Genomic DNA, 20,805 nt, shown 5'->3' with positions numbered 1-20,805 from the left:
AAAGGTCAGAACTCGGTGACACTACCTGGACATGCTCAAGACAGCACTATACAGTACTTGTACAGCCATTTGAAAACTACAGTAAAGTTACACATTGCTGTAGTTAGGGGAGTAAGTGAGTACAAGACACTGAATACGTACATTTTTACTGTATCTTTGCAATTCTACAGTATTGTGATAGAATTTGATAACTAGTTCACCAATTTTGTATGTAATGACTCAAGCAATGAAATGAAGACTATTAGTTTTATTGGGAACGACTATTCAGTATCCATAAGTATAGTTAATTTTGACTGACATGACATAAACAAATGATAATGTTAAAAAACAGCAGAGAATTGTATGAAAGCAACTGATACATGTCCAAAAGCATTTGCAATTTGTTCAGAGGAAGGAGAAATTGCTACTATGATGTGCACAAATGACTAAATGTTGTGGAGGTTGAACTAATAGTTATGAGAATTTTCATTCTGATCTGAAAAAAGCACCAAAGCGACTGAGAAAAACTGTAAGCTGTTAAAACCTACATGTCTATCTACAGTGTAAAACCTACAGGTATGTAGCTACGTTGTAAAACCTACAGGTCTGTTGCTACTTTGTAAAAATAATTAATAAAACTTAACCACATTAGGAAACTCAGAAGATTACATTTGATCAGACTTGTAGTTCCTTGGAATTTATAGAAAAATAAATAAATAAACAATGTCATTAAGAAATAATTAAGACATTATTACTGTAAGTAATATGCTCCTAAATGTGGTAACACTTGTCAGCTCCTTTTGCTAAATAAAAATAGTAAAATCTGCAAAATTATTTCATGTAGCCTTATGACCTATGGCTCAGTCATGCATGGTAAACAAAAAAATATTGCTTGAGACAACCATATTGACTATTAAAAGTTCCCTACTAAAATGTAACTTAAAAAAACAATTAAGTATTTAGATAGTCTGTTGAAAGGCAAATGCATATATTACAATATAATAAAGGACTACTTCCGAATAACATCAATCGCTTGTCTGAATTGCAAGTGAAGGGGCTTGATTGCATCCTGCTCGAAGGTGTCTGTCTGGTCTCCTCGGTCTTCCCAAAGGATATTGGGGGAGGTGGTCTGCGTCACGTGACCACAAGCCATCCTTGCCGACCCTTTGTTGTAAGGGCTACACAACAGAGGCTGAGTTTAGAGCCTACATTGATGTTTTATGGTGCACGAATCGGATAATATCAAATACGTCTTAAGTGAAGGATGTGGAATTGGAACCTCGTTCTCCTCAGCCTTCTGATGAGTTGAATGTAGTGGCGGATTTGGTGAAGGAAAGGTACACAAAGACAGCAGGACCTACCGATAGAGAGGGACCGCCGAGAGCCAGGCTACTCATTTACGTGCGCACACGTTCGGGACATTGAGAAAGAGCGTGAGTGAGAAGAACATGTCTGTGTAGCCTTATTCAGATGCCGAATTACTAGGGACTGGGAGTGATGCTGGTATTTATGTTTAGCTTACACCATCCCGGGAAATAATCCCCATCTGCGCAACCATCTTTCATTCACTGGAGAGTAACGCTTGGAACGGGGGCGAAGCTGCATGCGCTCTCCTTAGGTCGCTTTTGTTTTCTTCTTTTCGCACGAGACATCGAACGAAGGAACAAATTTATCGCTATCAGGACGGCCCGTGGACACCTTCGTTTTCACCATGTTGACAGGCTACCGGATCGTACGCTGGATGGGACCGTTGCATAGCCAGCTTCACCTTACGTTCGTGTGTTTACTGACCATCTTCTCTTTGCTTGGGGTCCACTCGTCGTACCCCCAGAGCGGCGAATGTGTGTCGGGCAAAGGGAAAGGCTGCGTGGGTAAGCATTTAATCATTATTATTCCAGTAGCCTGCATGCTCATATCGAAAGCTGCAAAACATAATACATCAACATCCGTTTCCCTCTCTTGTGACAATGTTTCCAGACAAAAGACGTATCGGTGAATTTATTAGAATTAGGCATAGGACTAAATGGTGTATTGGGGAAAAAGGCAGTCAGAATGATGCCTTTAGTGGTTATTATGGGGTAATAACTGGTACAGGCTGTGTGTCAGTATAACCCCAATCGACCCTCATTGATGATGCTACGTGTGTTCGTTGATGCTACGCTGGTGTCACTGGCGAACGAGATCAGGTGTAGCCTATGATAAAAGAATAGCAGTCCCGAACCCCACCCTTCAACGCTCTCGCGCGTAGCCCCCTGCTAAGGACTCAAACAAGCTGTTAGACCGGTAGGCTAATCATATATTCATGCAAATCAGTGGCGCACATCTAAACAGCGGCACCAGCATCGGTCTGTCCCACACGTTTGTTATTCGTGCAGGTCGTTGAAGACATTATGAATAGAGGGGCGCTGTTATTAGATGCAGCTAATACGCATTTCTACTTCCTCTCCGTCCATTGTTAATTGCTGCTGCCTGCAGGCCCGAGGCAAACCGTTTGGTTCCACTCAGTTGTCAGTGGCGGTGGTGTAACCTACGTTTGTCAGGGGGCAGGAGAGTCACAGCTAAGGCTATTTCGTTAGTTTTCCTCTTAAAGCAACACCAAAGAGTTTTTTGTACCTTAAAATAATGTTTCCAAAATCGTTTCAGTAGTTCATCAACTTGTAACAGGGTGAACGGCACTTATGCATTCGCTTCGCAGCCCTCTATCGGCTATAACCGCACTATGTAAGTTTGCCAGATCGGGTAGCGGATCTGTAGTTTGATGGAATGAGACATACGAAACTACAAATTTGACTTGCGTTTGATGTCGCAATACATTGTACTTTCATAAATCATGCAACATATTCTACCTTGTCTGTGGACATTGTTATTTGCAAAGCCGGTGCTGTATAAACAAATAGCGTGCATGCGACAGAGGGAAAGTTCTTTGGTGTTGCTTTAATAAGGGATGCTTTATTACATTCACCAAAACCAGTGCATAGTAATTTCACAAAGGAGCTCAGGACAGATCAAGTCATACCACATTGGTCCCACCAGCCTGAGTCTGCCAAGCCATAGGCATCTGGTAGTAATGTGTTGGCCGAGGAATCAAACTGGATTTTGTGTTGTGATTTGAAAACCCTTTCCCAGACCCAGTAGCTCACCAGTGATGTGGCTTGGCGCTCGAGAGGATGTGGGTAAGGGGAAGAGCAGGGCCTACCCAGCCCACCGCCCTGTTTCAACAACACAAGAACTAGAACCACATGGAGCAGTAGAACTAGAACCACATGGAGCAGTAGAACTAGAACCACATGGAGCAGTTTAATCTCCAGAGGTCTCCTTGATGTTGCGGAACCCAAAGATGGGGACCATTCCAATCCCTAATAGTGAGCAGTTGCAGAACTGCATCCTATCGTCTCTGCTGGAGGAACTGCAGAATATAATATTCATCTCCAAAACAGACCAGACTGAGAGCCTGTTTGACTAATTAATAATCTGGCAGCCGTGGTGGGCTGAGCTGTGGCTTGTTTGTGTGCGTGCTGGCGGGCAGTCCTCCAGAAATGCATTGGCGTAATCAATTCTGGAGGGGACAACGGTCTGGATAATGTTGGTCTGCATCTGCCAGCTTTAATAAAGCTGTTATCAGAGTATTCATTTTAATCACCGGATAAAAGAGCCTTCAATACATTATTTAACAGCGCTGTACTATAACCAAAGCATTTGGAGATAAAAGATAGCCAGTGATATATTAGCTGTCACATTTAGGAAGTCAGCACAGGTCACTTGTCTCTGATGAAATATCATGTATGTTATTTGCGAGTAATAACCAATGTCATCATTTACCCTGCAAGGCTAATTTGGTTTCTGTAAGGTAGCATATCTAGCATGCCTAGTTTAGTTGTGTTCATTGATTAAAACAAACCATTGTCCGAAGATTCAAAGATGGTGTAACACTCGAGCTGACATTTAGGAGAGTTATAGCGCTATCAGCATTCTCAAGCACCCAAGGAGGAGCATTGTCAAATGTTCAGCTAATTTGGGCTTCAGGACTCACTCTGCGGAGAGTTTGGACCGTATAACGCGACGGGTTCCTGTAGCCCAGGAATAGGCCTGCCATAATTAAGGTCTACTCGCCAAGTCTTGGCCAAGATTGGTTGATCATGTGTGTTATGCCATACAATATGAAATTATGAAGGGGCATTTTGAAGGGGTTTTAATAAAATGATCTTATAAAACATTTTGTCAACAGAACAGCAGAAATGTCATGCTCAACATAATAATAACTTAATTTACAATTTATAAATTCATAGCAAACTTTATATGTTATATAAAGAGAGGGCCACTATAGAAAGTATTTTTAAATGTAAACATATAAGTAATATTATTCACGAATGTGCATGGTACTTTTTTGTGTATCGAATTTTTATCTCGTGTCAAATCTTAAATTACAGACCGATCTATTAGTTAGTCCCATATTACTGATATGGAGAATTAGTTACTTTTTAAAAGTATTTATTTTTCATGTGACATAATAACTTCTTGTGAGGGCTTGCTCCTACACAGCTACAACCAAATTGTTAAGTGTAGCAGAAAAAAGGGTGGTGGTGATGGTGTGCGTGTGTGTTTGTGTTGGTGCAAAGTGTTTCGTGAGGCTCCCAAGTTTCTATAGAGGCTTTTATTTGATCTCACCCCTCTCTCAGGACAGATCAATGCTTTTTTATTCCCCTCCATTTTGTGACACCGAGGGAGAGCCCATGACAATAGTAGCCATTGTGCCCGATTGGTTACAAGCGCAGGCCCAGGGCCTTGGAAAGAAGCTCAATCAGGGGTGTCCAGAGAGAGGCGAGAGCTCGCCTTTACAAATGGGCTCGGACACAATGGCCGCCCCAGGATTCCTTCTGGCACTAGTTACTGTGACTTTGCAGAGGCCGTGTAGCTTGAGGCCGGCTATTGTAGCTTGATGAGGGACATAGCCACAGTGGCAAAAATGTACTCCATTTATTATTGAAACAAAGTAGCAGTCTACTCTGTGTAGTTGTGTAGTTGTGCTTTGTGACGTCCTGCTCTGTGTAGTTTTGTAGTTGTATAGTTGTGGTTCGTGACGTCCACTGTCCTCTTCACACACTGTGTTGTGTCACAAAGGCCAGTGATGGGGACCATAGCAACCACAGCTACAAATCTGGCTAAAGGTCAGTTTGTGATGGATGAAATGGTTTTCTCAGAAAAATAGTTGGGAATTTGAAAAATAAAAACAACAATGAAAGTGTAAAACTACTGTAATTGTCAACACCTCCACCATTTCTCAAAGCCACAACATAAAGCCCTTATATTTTACTTTGTTTGTTGGGAGAAAAAAAGTTTGTGGTCTTTGTGGCCTGTTTCTCTGGAGGGTCTTGAACTGTGAAATGTGGTCTTTTTGAGGTCAGCTATGTGGATTACATTAACAAGTGTTTGGTCTTGATTGATGGGCTTTGACAAGTGTCCACTTCAGGCAGGCCTAGCCTCTAACAAAGTGATGGCTTTGCATGCATTAGTTAGTGGCTCAGTTTGAGACTATTCAAAGTCGCAAGTAGGAAGTGATGTGACCGCTGTATTCAAGTGATTGTTGAGGCGAAGTTGACAAGCTGAGAGGAACTGTTTTTCTTCACAGCCAGAGATGGACTGATTTAGCCAGTGGACTTTTCAGAAAAACCCACGTTTGTTTTGAAATATACACTGATGTAAACTGGGTAGAGATTGAGGTTAGATAGACGGGTGAACGGAGTAGTAGCCTAATTCTAGATGCTTCTGTGGTTATGCTTCCTTAAAATAGAAAAGATAGAAACAGAAAACTGGGCATGAAATGCATTATGTTTATTCATTTGGACTGGCTTACTACGTAACCTACGTAGCCACTTATTTCTCAAAGATGTTTACATAGATTAAGGTTTTAATTAAGTTCTGAGCTGATGCTGCTCCTTTTTCTTGTCTTGTGTTTTCATAGGCTTATGTGTCTGTGGTTTGGGTGTTTAATAGGCTTATGTGTCTGTGGTTTGGGTGTTTTATAGGGTAATGTGTATGTAGTTTGGGTGTTTTATAGGGTAATGTGTATGTAGTTTGGGTGTTTAATAGGCTTATGTGTCTGTGGTTTGGGTGTTTTATAGGGTAATGTGTATGTAGTTTGGGTGTTTAATAGGCTTATGTGTCTGTGGTTTGGGTGTTTTATAGGGTAATGTGTATGTAGTTTGGGTGTTTAATAGGCTTATGTGTCTGTGGTTTGGGTGTTTTATAGGGTAATGTGTATGTAGTTTGGGTGTTTAATAGGCTTATGTGTCTGTGGTTTGGGTGTTTTATAGGGTAATGTGTATGTAGTTTGGGTGTTTAATAGGCTTATGTGTCTGTGGTTTGGGTGTTTTATAGGGTAATGTGTATGTAGTTTGGGTGTTTAATAGGCTTATGTGTCTGTGGTTTGGGTGTTTTATAGGGTAATGTGTATGTAGTTTGGGTGTTTAATAGGCTTATGTGTCTGTGGTTTGGGTGTTTTATAGGGTAATGTGTATGTAGTTTGAGTGTTTAATAGGGTTATGTGTCTGTAGTTTGTTCACATTTGACCATTGAGCCACCAGGTTCTGTAAAGGACTTGACATAGCTTGTCAGTAGGAATGCTTCTCCTTTGCTTGAGCTTACACCACTGTTATTGCTCCAACGATTCATTACATTTGAAGGACATAGCAGCAGTAGTCGTAGTAGATTAAAGGTTGAAGCTTTTTGTAATCATTTTTTTCTTAATGTGTGACTGATATATTGTATACATATAGATGATGTCATTAAGACAGCATACCTGCCAGTAACCAGCCCTGTCTGTTCAACTGGCATCCTGTCAGAAATAGTAAAAAACATTTTCTCAGGTAATGTCTTTCAGTTTTTCTACAAGATGGATGTGTAACTACATAAATCAAAAGCGTTGTCCAATACATCCTGGCCAGGACAGCAATAGCTCATCTAAAACGTAGACCTTCAGAGGGCCCCTTGTCTTATAGTCTTGCACACACACATGTACATGCCACTATGATGTTATGCTCTGAACATATGCTACAGCAATGCATACATACAAACATATAGATAGAATAGGTAGATGGCTGAATAAACATATAGAGAGATAGAATAGGTAGATGGCTGAATAAACATATAGAGAGATAGAATAGGTAGATGGCTGAATAGATAGATAGATAGATATATTTTTCTCATTTGTTGGCCCACATTAATAATCCCAACTCAGAAATGCATAACGAAAGCCGCTGACAACAGAAATGGTGAATCTATGGCGTGAGCTCAGAAGAGGACCGGGGGAGCAGGTGTCTGAGGAACCATGAGGAACAGGAGGTGCTGTGTTGATGAGGAGGTGTCTGAGGAACAGGAGGAGCTGTGTTGATGAGGAGGTGTCTGAGGAACAGGAGGTGCTGTGTTGATGAGGAGGTGTCTGAGGAACAGGAGGTGCTGTGTTGATGAGGAGGTGTCTGAGGAACCATGAGGAACAGGAGGTGCTGTGTTGATGAGGAGGTGTCTGAGGAACAGGAGGAGCTGTGTTGATGAGGAGGTGTCTGAGGAACCATGAGGAACAGGAGGTGCTGTGTTGATGAGGAGGTGTCTGAGGAACAGGAGGTGCTGTGTTGATGAGGAGGTGTCTGAAGAACAGGAGGAGCTGTGTTGATGAGGAGGTGTCTGAGGAACCATGAGGAACAGGAGGTGCTGTGTTGATGAGGAGGTGTCTGAGGAACAGGAGGTGCTGTGTTGATGAGGAGGTGTCTGAGGAACCATGAGGAACAGGAGGTGCTGTGTTGATGAGGAGGTGTCTGAGGAACAGGAGGAGCTGTGTTGATGAGGAGGTGTCTGAGGAACAGGAGGAACAGGAGGTGCTGTGTTGATGAGGAGGTGTCTGAGGAACAGGAGGAGCTGTGTTGATGAGGAGGTGTCTGAGGAACAGGAGGAGCTGTGTTGATGAGGAGGTGTCTGAGGAACCATGAGGAACAGGAGGTGCTGTGTTGATGAGGAGGTGTCTGAGGAACAGGAGGTTCTGTGTTGATGAGGAGGTGTCTGAAGAACAGGAGGAGCTGTGTTGATGAGGAGGTGTCTGAGGAACCATGAGGAACAGGAGGTGCTGTGTTGATGAGGAGGTGTCTGAGGAACAGGAGGTGCTGTGTTGATGAGGAGGTGTCTGAGGAACAGGAGGAGCTGTGTTGATGAGGAGGTGTCTGAGGAACCATGAGGAACAGGAGGAGCTGTGTTGATGAGGAGGTGTCTGAGGAACAGGAGGTGCTGTGTTGATGAGGAGGTGTCTGAGGAACAGGAGGCAGGTGCAGGGCAGCCACTGGGAAGTTTATATGGCCCAGTCACATACACACGCACACACACACACAGACTAAAGCAGTCACATACACACACACGCACAGGCTAAAGCAGTCACACACACGCACAGACTAAAGTATATAAGTATAGTATATACTCTTTTGATCCCGTGAGGGAAATTTGGTCTTTGCATTTATCCCAATCCGTGAATTAGTGAAACACACTCAGCACACAGTGTACACACAGTGAGGTGAAGCACACACTAATCCCACTAAACACACTCAGCACACAGTGAACACACAGTGAGGTGAAGCACACACTAATCCCGGCGCAGTGAGCTGCCTGCAACAACAGCGGCGCTCGGGGAACAGTGAGGGGTTAGGTGCCTTGCTCAAGGGCACCTCAGCCGATCCTACTGGTCGGAGTTCGAACCGGCAACCCTCCGGTTAAAAGTCCAAACCAGTAGGCCACGGCTGCCCCACAAGCAGTCACACACCCACATGCACAGACTAAAGCAGTCACACACGCACGCACACACACACACACACACACACACACACACACACACACACACACACACACACACACACACACACAGGGTGCGATTTGTAGGGGGGGATGTTGAGGATTTCCCCCCCTCTGGTTTTCCTATCCCTACCTCTGCTAAATAATTTTTATCCCCGGTAGGGACAACATTTATCCCCCTCTGCCCCTCATATTGATTAATGCTACTTCGTATAAGTAAAGCGCTGCAACGTGAGAACAGTCTAGTAGGCTAGCCTACATAATAATCTGACATCAGAAACGCACCGTCACCGTCAGCACTCATGCTGCTGACAGAGTGGATGCGTGATAACTTAATTTGGCCTTGATCGTGCAGGACATTTCAGAATGTCGAGTGTGTAATCCATCATAAATGGCTAGTTTCAATGGAAAAGTTAGCTGGACAAATGAAAGAAAACGAGAAGGATTCAGTGAAGCATATCGTCATATTTTAGAACCTTCAAAATGTAGAAAACTGATGCAACTGAGATGGAGGACAACTGCACGTAGAGTAGAACGTAGTCCTATTGTCCGAAGGAACTTACATTAAATGAGGAGATATTTGCTGAATGTCACAAAAAGTGTTACAGAAATTGCTTGGCATCGCTTATTCAATGGCTCTCTACCAAAACACCTGTAGTTTGCGGAGGACGAACGAGAAAGCACTCGTTTGATAAATCAGCCAGTAGGCTAGGCCTAGTAGACAAATAACTTTCAGAAATAATCTGTAGGCTACTGCAAAAACGAATGTTGGTGGGTATTTAAACTATCTAGCGGATGTTTTAACAGCTGCAAGAAATAGAAGCTCCATATGGTCTTTATGTTCTGGTTCGTAAATTATTTTCATAAAACTTCAAGTTGCCCTATAACTTTACTCTCCAAACTCTTCACTGCACTGTAGGCAATTAACTGACAGTATGATAGGCTATTTATTTTCTGTAGGCTAATAAACACATTTATTTTTTCAACTTTTGCAATATTACGCACTTGGCTACTGAACGCAAATCAGCAGGAGAGAGAATGCACGTAGCCTACGCAGCGTGTAGCGCAATGTGTAGGCTATTTGGTTAGCAACTAACACTGTTAGCCAATTCACTTAAGACTTCAGTGCCATCATATACAACGTTTTTTACACAACAAATACAGAAAGGATGGAGGCAGCAAAAGTAGAGGAGTCATTTCAGATGGGGCAAGAACAAGGTGAATTTGTATGCTTGTCAAAACGTAGTCCTACCCTGCATTAGAGGAGCTGATCATCAAGCACATTCGCTGTTTAAAGTCATACACCACGGTACACTAAAACTAAAATGTTACAAAGGTGGCAAAATTAATATCTTATTAGCCATGACATTATAGGCTATGAATTGTTTGTTCGTTCATTTTTTTTTATTTTGGGGGGGGGGGGGGGGGGGGTTACAAACTTATTCAAAATCATCCCCCCCTCTGGTTTTTACACAAATCGCACCCTGCACACACACACACACACAGGCTAAAGCAGTCACACACACATGCACAGACAGACTAAAGCAGTCACACACACACACACACACACACACACAGACTAAAGCAGTCACACACACACATGCCCAGACTAAAGCAGTTACGCACACACGCACACAGGCTAAAGCAGTCACACACACATACACAGACTAAAGCAGTCACACACACACAGACTAAAGCAGTCACACACACACACACACACACACACACACACACACACACACACACACACAGACTAAATCAGTCACACACACACACACACACACAGACTAAATCAGTCACACACACACACACACACACAGACTAAATCAGTCACACACACACACACACACACACAGACTAAAGCAGTCACACACACAGACTAAAGCAGTCACACACACACACACACACACAGACTAAAGCAGTCACACACAGACTAAAGCAGTCACACACACACACACACACACACGCACACACAGACTAAAGCAGTCACACACACACACACACACACACAGACTAAAGCAGTCACACACAGACTAAAGCAGTCACACACACACACACACACACACACACACACACAGACTAAAGCAGTCACACACACACATGCCCAGACTAAAGCAGTTACACACACACGCACACAGGCTAAAGCAGTCACACACACATACACAGACTAAAGCAGTCACACACACACAGACTAAAGCAGTCACACACACACACACACACACACACACACACACACACACACACACACACACACACACACACAGACTAAATCAGTCACACACACACACACACACACAGACTAAATCAGTCACACACACACACACACACACAGACTAAATCAGTCACACACACACACACACACACACAGACTAAAGCAGTCACACACACAGACTAAAGCAGTCACACACACACACACACACACAGACTAAAGCAGTCACACACAGACTAAAGCAGTCACACACACACACACACACACACGCACACACAGACTAAAGCAGTCACACACACACACACACACACACAGACTAAAGCAGTCACACACAGACTAAAGCAGTCACACACACACACACACACACACGCACACACAGACTAAAGCAGTCACACACACACGCACACACAGAATAAAGCAGTCACACACACACACGCATACACAGACTAAAGCAGTCACACACACACACACACACACGCACACACAGACTAAAGCAGTCACACACACACACACACACACGCATACACAGACTAAAGCAGTCACACACACACACACACACACACACACACGCATACACAGACTAAAGCAGTCACACACACACACACACACACACACACGCACACACAGACTAAAGCCTGCCCATTTCTATGCTCGCAGCTCCCACTGGCTGGTGGAGTTCTGTGCATGGCTGGCATCCTGTCATCTCCCTTGCTTTAGAAGCCATCTTTTCCCCTCCCAACCCCAGCCAAGTCCAGCCAGCCCCAGCCCTGTTTGCCTTTGAAGTGAGCGGCATCTCAGCAACCAGTAATCAAGTGCTCATTACGCTGAGTGATCTCCTGCAGATGTCTTTCAAAATGCCTTTTTTTTTCTTCCCTCACACACACAACTGGCTTTACCATCATGCTCAGACGGACTCTATATGGCCATCGTCACGTTGTTACTGTCTAACAGCTAGCTGAGCTTTCATAGCACTGATATTAATGCCTCTCTGAAGTAGTGCTGTCCATCATAAAATGTCCTGTCATCAGTGTTGAAGCTCTTTAGAGGATTAAAGTTAGACTCCTATAAAACATGGACATAAAACGCTTGCTTTGCGTTTGACTCTTGAAAGATTAAGACAAAATATATGAAGAGGGCCCAACAGCATCACTGATTTGTCATCATTTCAGTCAGAATGCACCCTAGAACCCTAGAATGCCTAGAACCCTAGAAGATGCATTTATTTCCTGCTGAGGAGTGACATTGTCTCATGGCCTCTAATGAGTGTGTATCGCTCTCAGAGTCACCTGGAGATGAATGGTTTTAAAACAGCACAATACAAACAGCACAATACAAACAGGTTCAAATCCCACACGGACAGGAACAAGCAGACATGCTAAATCGTTTTGTTCATCCATATTGTAGAGATTAGGGTTAAGTCTCAGTTAACACTAGGTAGTCTTTCTGAAAGGAGACATAATGACTTGCTGATTCCGTGGGTGAATACACATAGCACAGTGTGTACAGTGTGCACTAATGGCTTGAACTGAATTACCAGGGAGAACCCTGGCCTTTGTGTGCGACAGACCTCTGGTTCCCATCTCGGCTCATTCAGCTCTCTTGTCATGCCATGACACCACAGCCCTTCTGGATTCCAGACCTAACTAATCAATTAACGAGGAAGTGAGCGCAGAGCGCTTTGACTAATCATCAGCAACATCCTGATGCTGAAACAGGAAGCCATTTTAGAGGATATTTCTTTCTGATTACATTTCTGCTTCACTCTGGATGTTCTCTGGCTCTCAGCCTTTCTGTTTGTTTGTGTCTGGCTGTCGAGTGATGGACAGGGACGTTGGTCTCCTGGCCCTGGGAGCAGTCGTGGCGTCGAGATAAAAGTGTTGACTTTGAATGCGCCTCGGCGAGGAGCGATCCCCGTGGCCCAGCCCGCACGGCCACAAATGAAGTCTCGCGGCCGCTTTGCCGTTAACGTCTCTGTAGCGATCGCCGCGGCGACAAATGAAGTCTCGCGGCCGCTTTGCCATTAACGTCTCTGTAGCAGCCAAGCGGCCTCCCCAGGGCGAACACTGAGCTGGAGTCGTCGGAGCTCAACGGTGATTTTCCTCCCCCAACGTGGAGCCACCCAGCTGGACACAAGCAGGAAAAAAAGAAAAATAAGGACAAATAAAAGCCCAATGCTAGACAGCATGTCTCTCTCCACACACACATCGTGTGCCATCGCTTTGGGTTAGAATTGCATTACTGTACACTATTCCTTGTGCTACTTGGCTTCTATTAGCAGGCAGGGAGCCACAGACGCATGGTCTGCAAGAGCCTATGTGTCCGGAATGCTTGTCGATATTTCAGGGATCTTTTTCTGAATGCCCTCTCTGTGAAAAGGCAAAGCAAACAAGTATTTTGATTGACAGGCGTAATAACCAAAGGCTGGAGGGGACGACAGGGCCAGTGTCACGCTATTGGCTGGCCTGCTGGGGACCTCTGGGTCATTGACCCAGCGTGGTGATGACTATTGATGTTTTGCAGAGAGGAAGCAGATGATCAGGCCGCCCCTCCTCCTCGTCTTTCTGTCTTTCTTTCTCTAGTTTTCTGTCTGTTTTTCTTCTTTATTTCCATCCCTTCATCCATCCCTCGCTCCCTGCATCTCTTTTCTTTTCCCTTCTTTTGATTTGTCCTCTTTCCTTCCCTCCCTCTTTCCTTCCGTCCTTTTCTCTCTCTCTTTCGGCAATTCCCTCTGTCTCTCCCTCCATTTCCCTCCTCTCTCTTTCTCTCTTTCTCTGGATCTCTCTATCTCCCGTATTCTATCTATCTCTATCCATCTCGTCTGTGGTGACGTTAATTTTGCTCTCTGCTCTGATTATCCTGCGTCAGTGTGAGATGGGATGCAGCTCCACTCCTCTCTCCTCTTGTCCAGTCCAGTCCAGCTCCGCTCCTCTCTCCTCTTGCTCAGTCAAGTCCAGCTCCGCTCCTCTCTCCTCTTGCTCAGTCCAGTCCAGCTCCACTCCTCTCTCCTCTTGTCCAGTCCAGTCCAGCTCTGCTCCTCTCTCCTCTTGCTCAGTCCAGTCCAGCTCCGCTCCTCTCTCCTCTTGTCCAGTCAAGTCCAGCTCCACTCCTCTCTCCTCTTGTCCAGTCCAGTCCAGCTCCACTCCTCTCTCCTCTTGTCCAGTCCAGTCCAGCTCTGCTCCTCTCTCCTCTTGCTCAGTCCAGTCCAGCTCCGCTCCTCTCTCCTCTTGTCCAGTCCAGTCCAGCTCCGCTCCTCTCTCCTCTTGCTCAGTCCAGTCCAGCTCCGCTCCTCTCTCCTCTTGCTCAGTCCAGTCCAGCTCCGCTCCTCTCTCCTCTTGTCCAGTCCAGTCCAGCTCTGCTCCTCTCTCCTCTTGTCCAGTCCAGTCCAGCTCCACAACTCCCCAGACGCCCTTCAGGGTCTGTTTGGAAACTTAAGTGATAGCATCCACTGCGTCCAAGCAGCCTGGCTGTCCACTGGGCTCTCGTCTCAGTGCAGTTTTCACATCTCCCAAATGTACGAGTCGGCTGCGCGCCAGAGTGCCGTTGCTTAAGTGACCGCCACTGATTAACAGCCCATCCCGCCACTTCTCATTTCCTGCTCCGTCCTCACACGGCTGCGGAACATTCAACGGGCAGCGGGAGCAACGGGCAGCGAGAGCAACGGGCAGCGGGAGCAACGGGCAGCGGGAGGGCTCTTTCGTGATGGAGGTGACAGATTTAGGAGGGAAACATTTTGAGAATTTAATTTTTTTACTGTCTTGTAAAAGCCGACGCTGTTGATGTTAACACGGGGGATGCCTTCACATTTATACCAAGGAGCAGCGGATACCCATGCTCAGGTTCTTTATATTCAGACAGTCACAGGACAGCTGCTTCCTCAAACAATGACTGCCGTGACTGTACAGCCCTAGCTGTTGCAGCAGAGGCAACAAGGGAATGTACCTCACACAATATTGCTTTGCACAGAACAATTTGATCCAGGACGTTCCACCGGAAATCTTCCTTGGGTGTCGCTATTCATATTTGTCTTCATCTGTCTGAAACCAACAAAGGCAATAGTATACAGTGATAGTATACAGTGATAGTATAGTATACTATAGTACTATAGTATACAGTGATAGTATAGTACTATAGTATACAGTGATAGTATACAGTGATAGTATAGTATACTATAGTACTATAGTATACAGTGATAGTATAGTACTATAGTATACAGTGATAGTATAGTATACAGTGATAGTATAGTACTATACTATACAGTGATTTTTTGGCGGACTGTGAAAAGAAGTGTCCCCGACAACAAGACAAAATGAAAAAAAAAACAACAACAACAAGGTAAACAATAAGACGGTGCCCATGCAAGTCAATCCCTTCTGTCTCTAATCCACACTGCACCATCTAAGCTCCATCAATATTTCACTCTCACCTCTCTGGAGTAGCTCCTTCACCTCCTCTCTCTTCTTCCCTCTTTCTCCGTCATTTTTGATAAGCTCCCCTTCCATTGGGCGCCGTAGACCTTGTTTGTTGGCCTGGTTGTCTCTTGCTGTTTGTTGAGAGCCTGGTTGTCTCTTGCTGTTTGTTGAGAGCTTGGTTGATCTGGGCGCCGTAGACCTTGTTTTGTCTCTTGCGCTCTTTACTGTGACCGCAGCCCTGGGCAGCCATGTAGGAGAACAAAATGGCTTTCATAACGCATCTGGAGTCAAGCTGCAGTCTCCTCCAGTAAAGATTTTTACAGCTTCTGAAGTGCCTTCTTAATTGATGGTGCTTTAAGTTAATTATTTTTGAAGAATAATTAACAATGGTGGCCTTGGCTGGTCCATCCCATGGCTTGTGTATTGACACATCCAATACTGTGACCCAAGGTATCGAGTATTGACCCGTGCTACGCCCCAGGTCTCTATGCCGTTATAGACTAATTGAGCCACTTCAGGGACTCAGTGATTTATACTGATGGCCTTTTTGATTCAAAGCAAGCTAGTCTTTGAAGCCGCCCTTTCTGAGCCTCTCTCCTTCATACCACAGCGCAGTGGACAGCGCAGCGATGCTGCTGTCATTACAGGGTAAGAGTTGCTGTTGGGGATTCGTGATGACGGGTCTGTTGACCCCTGTTGACCTCTGCGCTAGATTGAGGACGTTGGCGTTGGCGGCCCGGGGCTGTGACAAGGTGCAGGACGCAGCGGGCGGCAGACGTGGGCCAGCTGCTCGACTCCGCACATGCTGCGACACAGCTGCTCCATCCCACTTCCTGTTGGAACTGACAGGAAACGGGGGGGGGGGGGCTATGTGATATGCAGAGAGCTGGAGTGGGGGGGGGGGTGAGAGAGCACCCGCAGAAACAAGCGCTGGTTTGTTAGTGCTACCTCAGAGGGATTAGAGAGCCCAAGAGTGTAGCTGTCTACATGGTGTGTGTGTGTGTGTGTGTGTGTGTGTAACTACCCACATGGGTAAGACTCGATGGTGTATACATACGTGTGTGTAGCTGCCTACATGGGTAGGACTCCATGGTGTGTGTGTGTGTGTGTGTGTGTGTGTGTGTGTAACTACCCACATGGGTAAGACTCGATGGTGTATACATACGTGTGTGTAGCTGCCTACATGGCTAGGACTCCATGGTGTGTGTGTGTGTGTGTGTGTGTAACTACCCACATGGGTAAGACTCGATGGTGTATACACGTGTGTGTAGCTGCCTACATGGGTAGGACTCCATGGTGTGTGTGTGTGTGTGTGAGTGTGTGTGTGTCATCAGTCCTAGTTATTATCACATTTCCATCCCTTGATCTGTGATCCTGTGATTAACAGCCACGAGAGCAGAAGAGCAACGAGTGGGAGATGTTAGAATTCTATGTTGTCTGCTGACTGAGGTTCTGTGTGACTGAGGTTCTGTTTTGGTGACTGAGGTTCTGTTTTGGTGACTGAGGTTCTGTGCGACTGAGGTTCTGTTCTGGTGACTGAGGTTCTCTGTGACTGAGGTTCTGTTTTGCTGACTGAGGTTCTGTGCGACTGAGGTTCTGTTCTGGTGACTGAGGTTCTGTTTGACTGAGGTTCTGTTTTGGTGACTGAGGTTCTGTGCGACTGAGGTTCTGTTTTGGTGACTGAGGTTCTGTGTGACTGAGGTTCTGTTTTGCTGACTGAGGTTCTCTGTTGGTTGGTGTCTGGTTTGCTTTTTAACGTGTCCAGTAAATGCACTGGTTGGTTTCATGATGGCTCACTCTGACTGACCATGTGCCAGCCCAAAAAAGCAAGACAATCAGCCTTTGTCCGCTTTCTCTTAAATCAAACGAACAACGTCTGGCACATAGTGCCTTTGCTTCCATCCTTATGATGCATGTGTAACGGATAATTTAATATACATTAGGGATATGAGTAAAGACTCAGCTGGCTCAATGCACAAAAATGTATATTTAAATGAGTGAATACAAGAAAGCCACATTGTTGCGGTATGTGCATACTGATGTTGATCTTGGCTCGCATTCGGTTTGCAAAACAAGTGAAACCCACAAGGGTTAGGATAAGCAGCGCAGGCCAAAGCCTCTTGTCACTGAGGACAACTACACATATTTTGGAGTCAGGAGCTCAAAGACTTCCAGACTTGCACTCTGTGCCACCAGCTGGCCTGAAGGCTGACTGATGTGTTTTCTCCCTTCCTTCCACACATCTATAAAATTAGCGTCTTTTGTTGAAATGGCCCCCTCATCTGTTCCAGCCGCATGTAGACCTGCCATTAGGAGTGGATTGTACTGCTGTTTAAGTACACTGTGGGCCTTTCGATGACCAAAGAGCGTCTCGTCTGTGGCTCGACGTGTGGGGTGGACAGTGGAGTAGTAGGCTACCTGTTCAGAATGTCCGTGTCAATGAACCTGGTTCCCCCTTGGCTCGCCTTGGCTCGTCACAATTAAGTCGGAGCGGTTTTAGGGCTGGGTGATAAAATGATAGCAATATATGTTGTGCTAGACATGTAATCAATATCGATTAAAAAATAAGTTCGATAGAACGTTCGATAATTAAGCGCAACACACCTCCTGCCTTAACTACGTTTTCCTTAAATAAAGAAATAGGCTAAAAAGTCATTTTTAACTCTTCCATTGTATAGATATATGCAACTAGAAGTAGGTCCACCTTAAAGGGACACCAGGCAAGCCTGATGCTTTTTCTCTACGAAACTCCCCCTGGCTCGGTCTGAAGCTCTTTTCCTTTTCTTTGCATCTTCCGTCAAGGGTTTTCGCTGCTTCTTTGCCGGCTCTGCCATTATACACATGTTTGCAACAATCGCTAGCGTTTCGTTAGCCTCGCTCTGTGCTGTGGATGCAGGATGGAAACTGAAACTGCTTCGGTCACCGGGTACGATACACTGAACTTGCAAGCGGGATATTCTTCCTACAGGCAGTAGGGGCGGGCGAGAGAGTCTTCATTCGCCCTGTAATTTGTCATTTAACCATATACCGACTTACGAAGATGAGTAATTAACACAAAAACGTTGCCTGGTGTCCCTTTAACACAGACTCTCTTTGAGTCCTTTCCCCGTGCACACTCTCTCTTCCTCTCAACAGACACATCCCTCCTCAGCATGCACATTTCATCCAAACATTCACAATCGTTCAAGTTAGTTCATGGCTAAATTGCTATTCAATGCTATTAGCATCATTAGCACGCTGCACAATTTCACATTTTCAAAATTGTCACATTCAAGTTGACTGCTCAGTTCTTATCATATCAGACCCGATGTTAATGGACAAGTATTTTCCAAGACTCAAAAGGACCTTTCCCAAGGAGTATGTGTTTGAAACTTAAACACACGTGGGAAAACTGAACAGTCCAACCAGTAGAGTAGACTATAATAAACTAGCCAATTAAGCTACTTTGTTTAGCCTACAATATGTCCAGTGCTGCTGGCAGCTGAAGCAGCAGGAGACATAAAGGAGTGGAGCTGTTGGAGCCTGTTGTAATAGTAACAGTAGCCTACCTGTAATATCTGCATAAGGTGTACTGCCATGAATAAATAATCATATAAAAAATATATCAGTAGTTTATATACTAATATAAGGTTATATTAATATTATATATACTGGTAATTATAATGTGATTAATTAATTAATATTATACATCCACCACATTTCCTGCGTGGAAACACTAATATAGATAGCCTAATTGTTCAGTGTTCATTGTGATTTTAATTCAGACTTATGTGTAGGCCTACATTTATTTATTTGAGCGTTTTTCATGGTTTCTTTTCCCTGCTTTCCTTGATTGATAACTGAGGTGATTAAAATCAGTGGAAGGTTAAGTTTAAAATAAAAGTGTTTAAATTGAAAAAATTTTCCTCCTGGTCTTTATTTCAAATAGGAAAAAAAAACAATAATTATTGATATGGACTGTTATGAAACACTTGTATCGTGATACAGTTTTCAGCTATGAGCGGTTTTGCTATTAGCCTTTGTGTTGTGTTGTAGCCTCTTGAAAAGGATGAGGGAAAAAGAAAGTCAAATGCATTGGATTCAGCTGATTCAATCCCAGCTTGCGCGGATTGGCGTTTAAGTGTACTCCAGAGACATTCTGTGCTATAAAGGTCAGCTTTTTAAAAGCCTGGGATTACTCGACTCAGAGAGCATCTGAAGCTCAGGCTCCTTTCTGTGTCTCAGACGGGATGGGGATCCTCAGTGTGCAAGATGAAAAGGACAACAATACATACTCAGCACTGAACCTCATATCAACAGCAGCTGCGCTTTGCAATGCAGATGATCTTTAAATCAATGGTAGATGAATTAATATTTATGTTATCGAGAAAGAGGGGAGTGTATTTGAATACCAGCGGCCCTAATAAGAGGTGGTGTTGCCATAGGGATTTTCCTAATGAAAAATGTATTTTCAAATAGATTTTTAAATGTATTTATAACAGAGAGCACTTTAATAATGACTATAATTATTATCATTTGTAAGTTTCTAAGTTCATGGTTTTCATTTGTAAAATAAGTTTATGATTTAAAAATAATAAGTCTAATAATACAAGGATACAAGGAAGTTTATATATATATAAGTTTATAATAATAATAAAAATAATAAAAATAAAAGCCTATAACCCGCAGAGAAGAAATGCTCTTTTCTGATTGGCTGGTGGGTGGTTATTAATTCTGAATAACAGGACTCCTGTGAAGTAGATCTGAGCTGCGTCCAGTTCCACTGCATGTTTGTGGAGAACTGTCTCCGCAGACTGTTTGTGATTGTTCAGCTTCGCAACAATGGAATCAACTGTAAACAAGCGAACTGTCCCTATCAACTGTAAACAAGTGAACTGTCCCTATCAACTGTAAACAAGCGAACTGTCCCTGTCAACTGTAAACAAGCGAACTGTCCCTGTCAACTGTAAACAAGCGAACTGTCCCTGTCAACTGTAAACAAGCTAACTGTCCCTGTCAACTGTAAACAAGCGAACTGTCCCTGTCAACTGTAAACAAGCGAACTGTCCCTGTCAACTGTAAACAAGCTAACTGTCCCCCGCTATCACTTTTGGGTCATTAATCATGTTGGGTGTAACACTAGAACGGTCTACAGGGTCCTCGTTATGTTTTCATGTAGGCCTAGACCCATAAAGATTTTTTTCCCTCTGACAGGGTACTAATTATTGTGTAAACACATATTCTCCATGTTCTCTAAGCATACCAGAGGTGTTTCATAACAGGCAGTGCACTGGCTTTTTAAAATGGTGACACCTTACTGCCTGGTTGCATAAATGGGTCCTTATATATAAATCATGAGGGCTAAAAATGTTTAAATTTCAGACTTCAGTGCCTCTGCAATGT

At 44.2% G+C, this 20,805-nt stretch overlaps 1 protein-coding gene across 2 annotated transcripts in view; it reads left to right on the top strand.

The window, feature by feature from the left end:
* The first annotated feature begins 1,167 nt into the window (after positions 1 to 1,167).
* Positions 1,168 to 20,805, top strand: part of tmeff1b (transmembrane protein with EGF-like and two follistatin-like domains 1b) — a 34,478-nt gene continuing 14,840 nt past the window's right edge. For both annotated transcript variants that reach the window (XM_076291198.1, XM_076291196.1), the window contains exon 1: positions 1,168 to 1,850. In XM_076291198.1, the coding sequence (XP_076147313.1) occupies positions 1,691 to 1,850 (160 nt within the window). In that variant the 5' untranslated portion in view covers positions 1,168 to 1,690. The remainder of the gene's footprint in view (positions 1,851 to 20,805) is intronic.

This window comes from Alosa pseudoharengus, unplaced genomic scaffold (genome assembly GCF_046254945.1).
Source record: "Alosa pseudoharengus isolate Yale_2024_CS ecotype anadromous, Long Island Sound unplaced genomic scaffold, YU_APseudo_1.1 YU_APseudo_1.1_scf_18, whole genome shotgun sequence".
Lineage (NCBI taxonomy): Eukaryota > Metazoa > Chordata > Actinopteri > Clupeiformes > Clupeidae > Alosa > Alosa pseudoharengus.
Note: the sequence above shows the minus strand (reverse complement) of the source record. Positions and strands in the feature narration are given on the sequence as shown.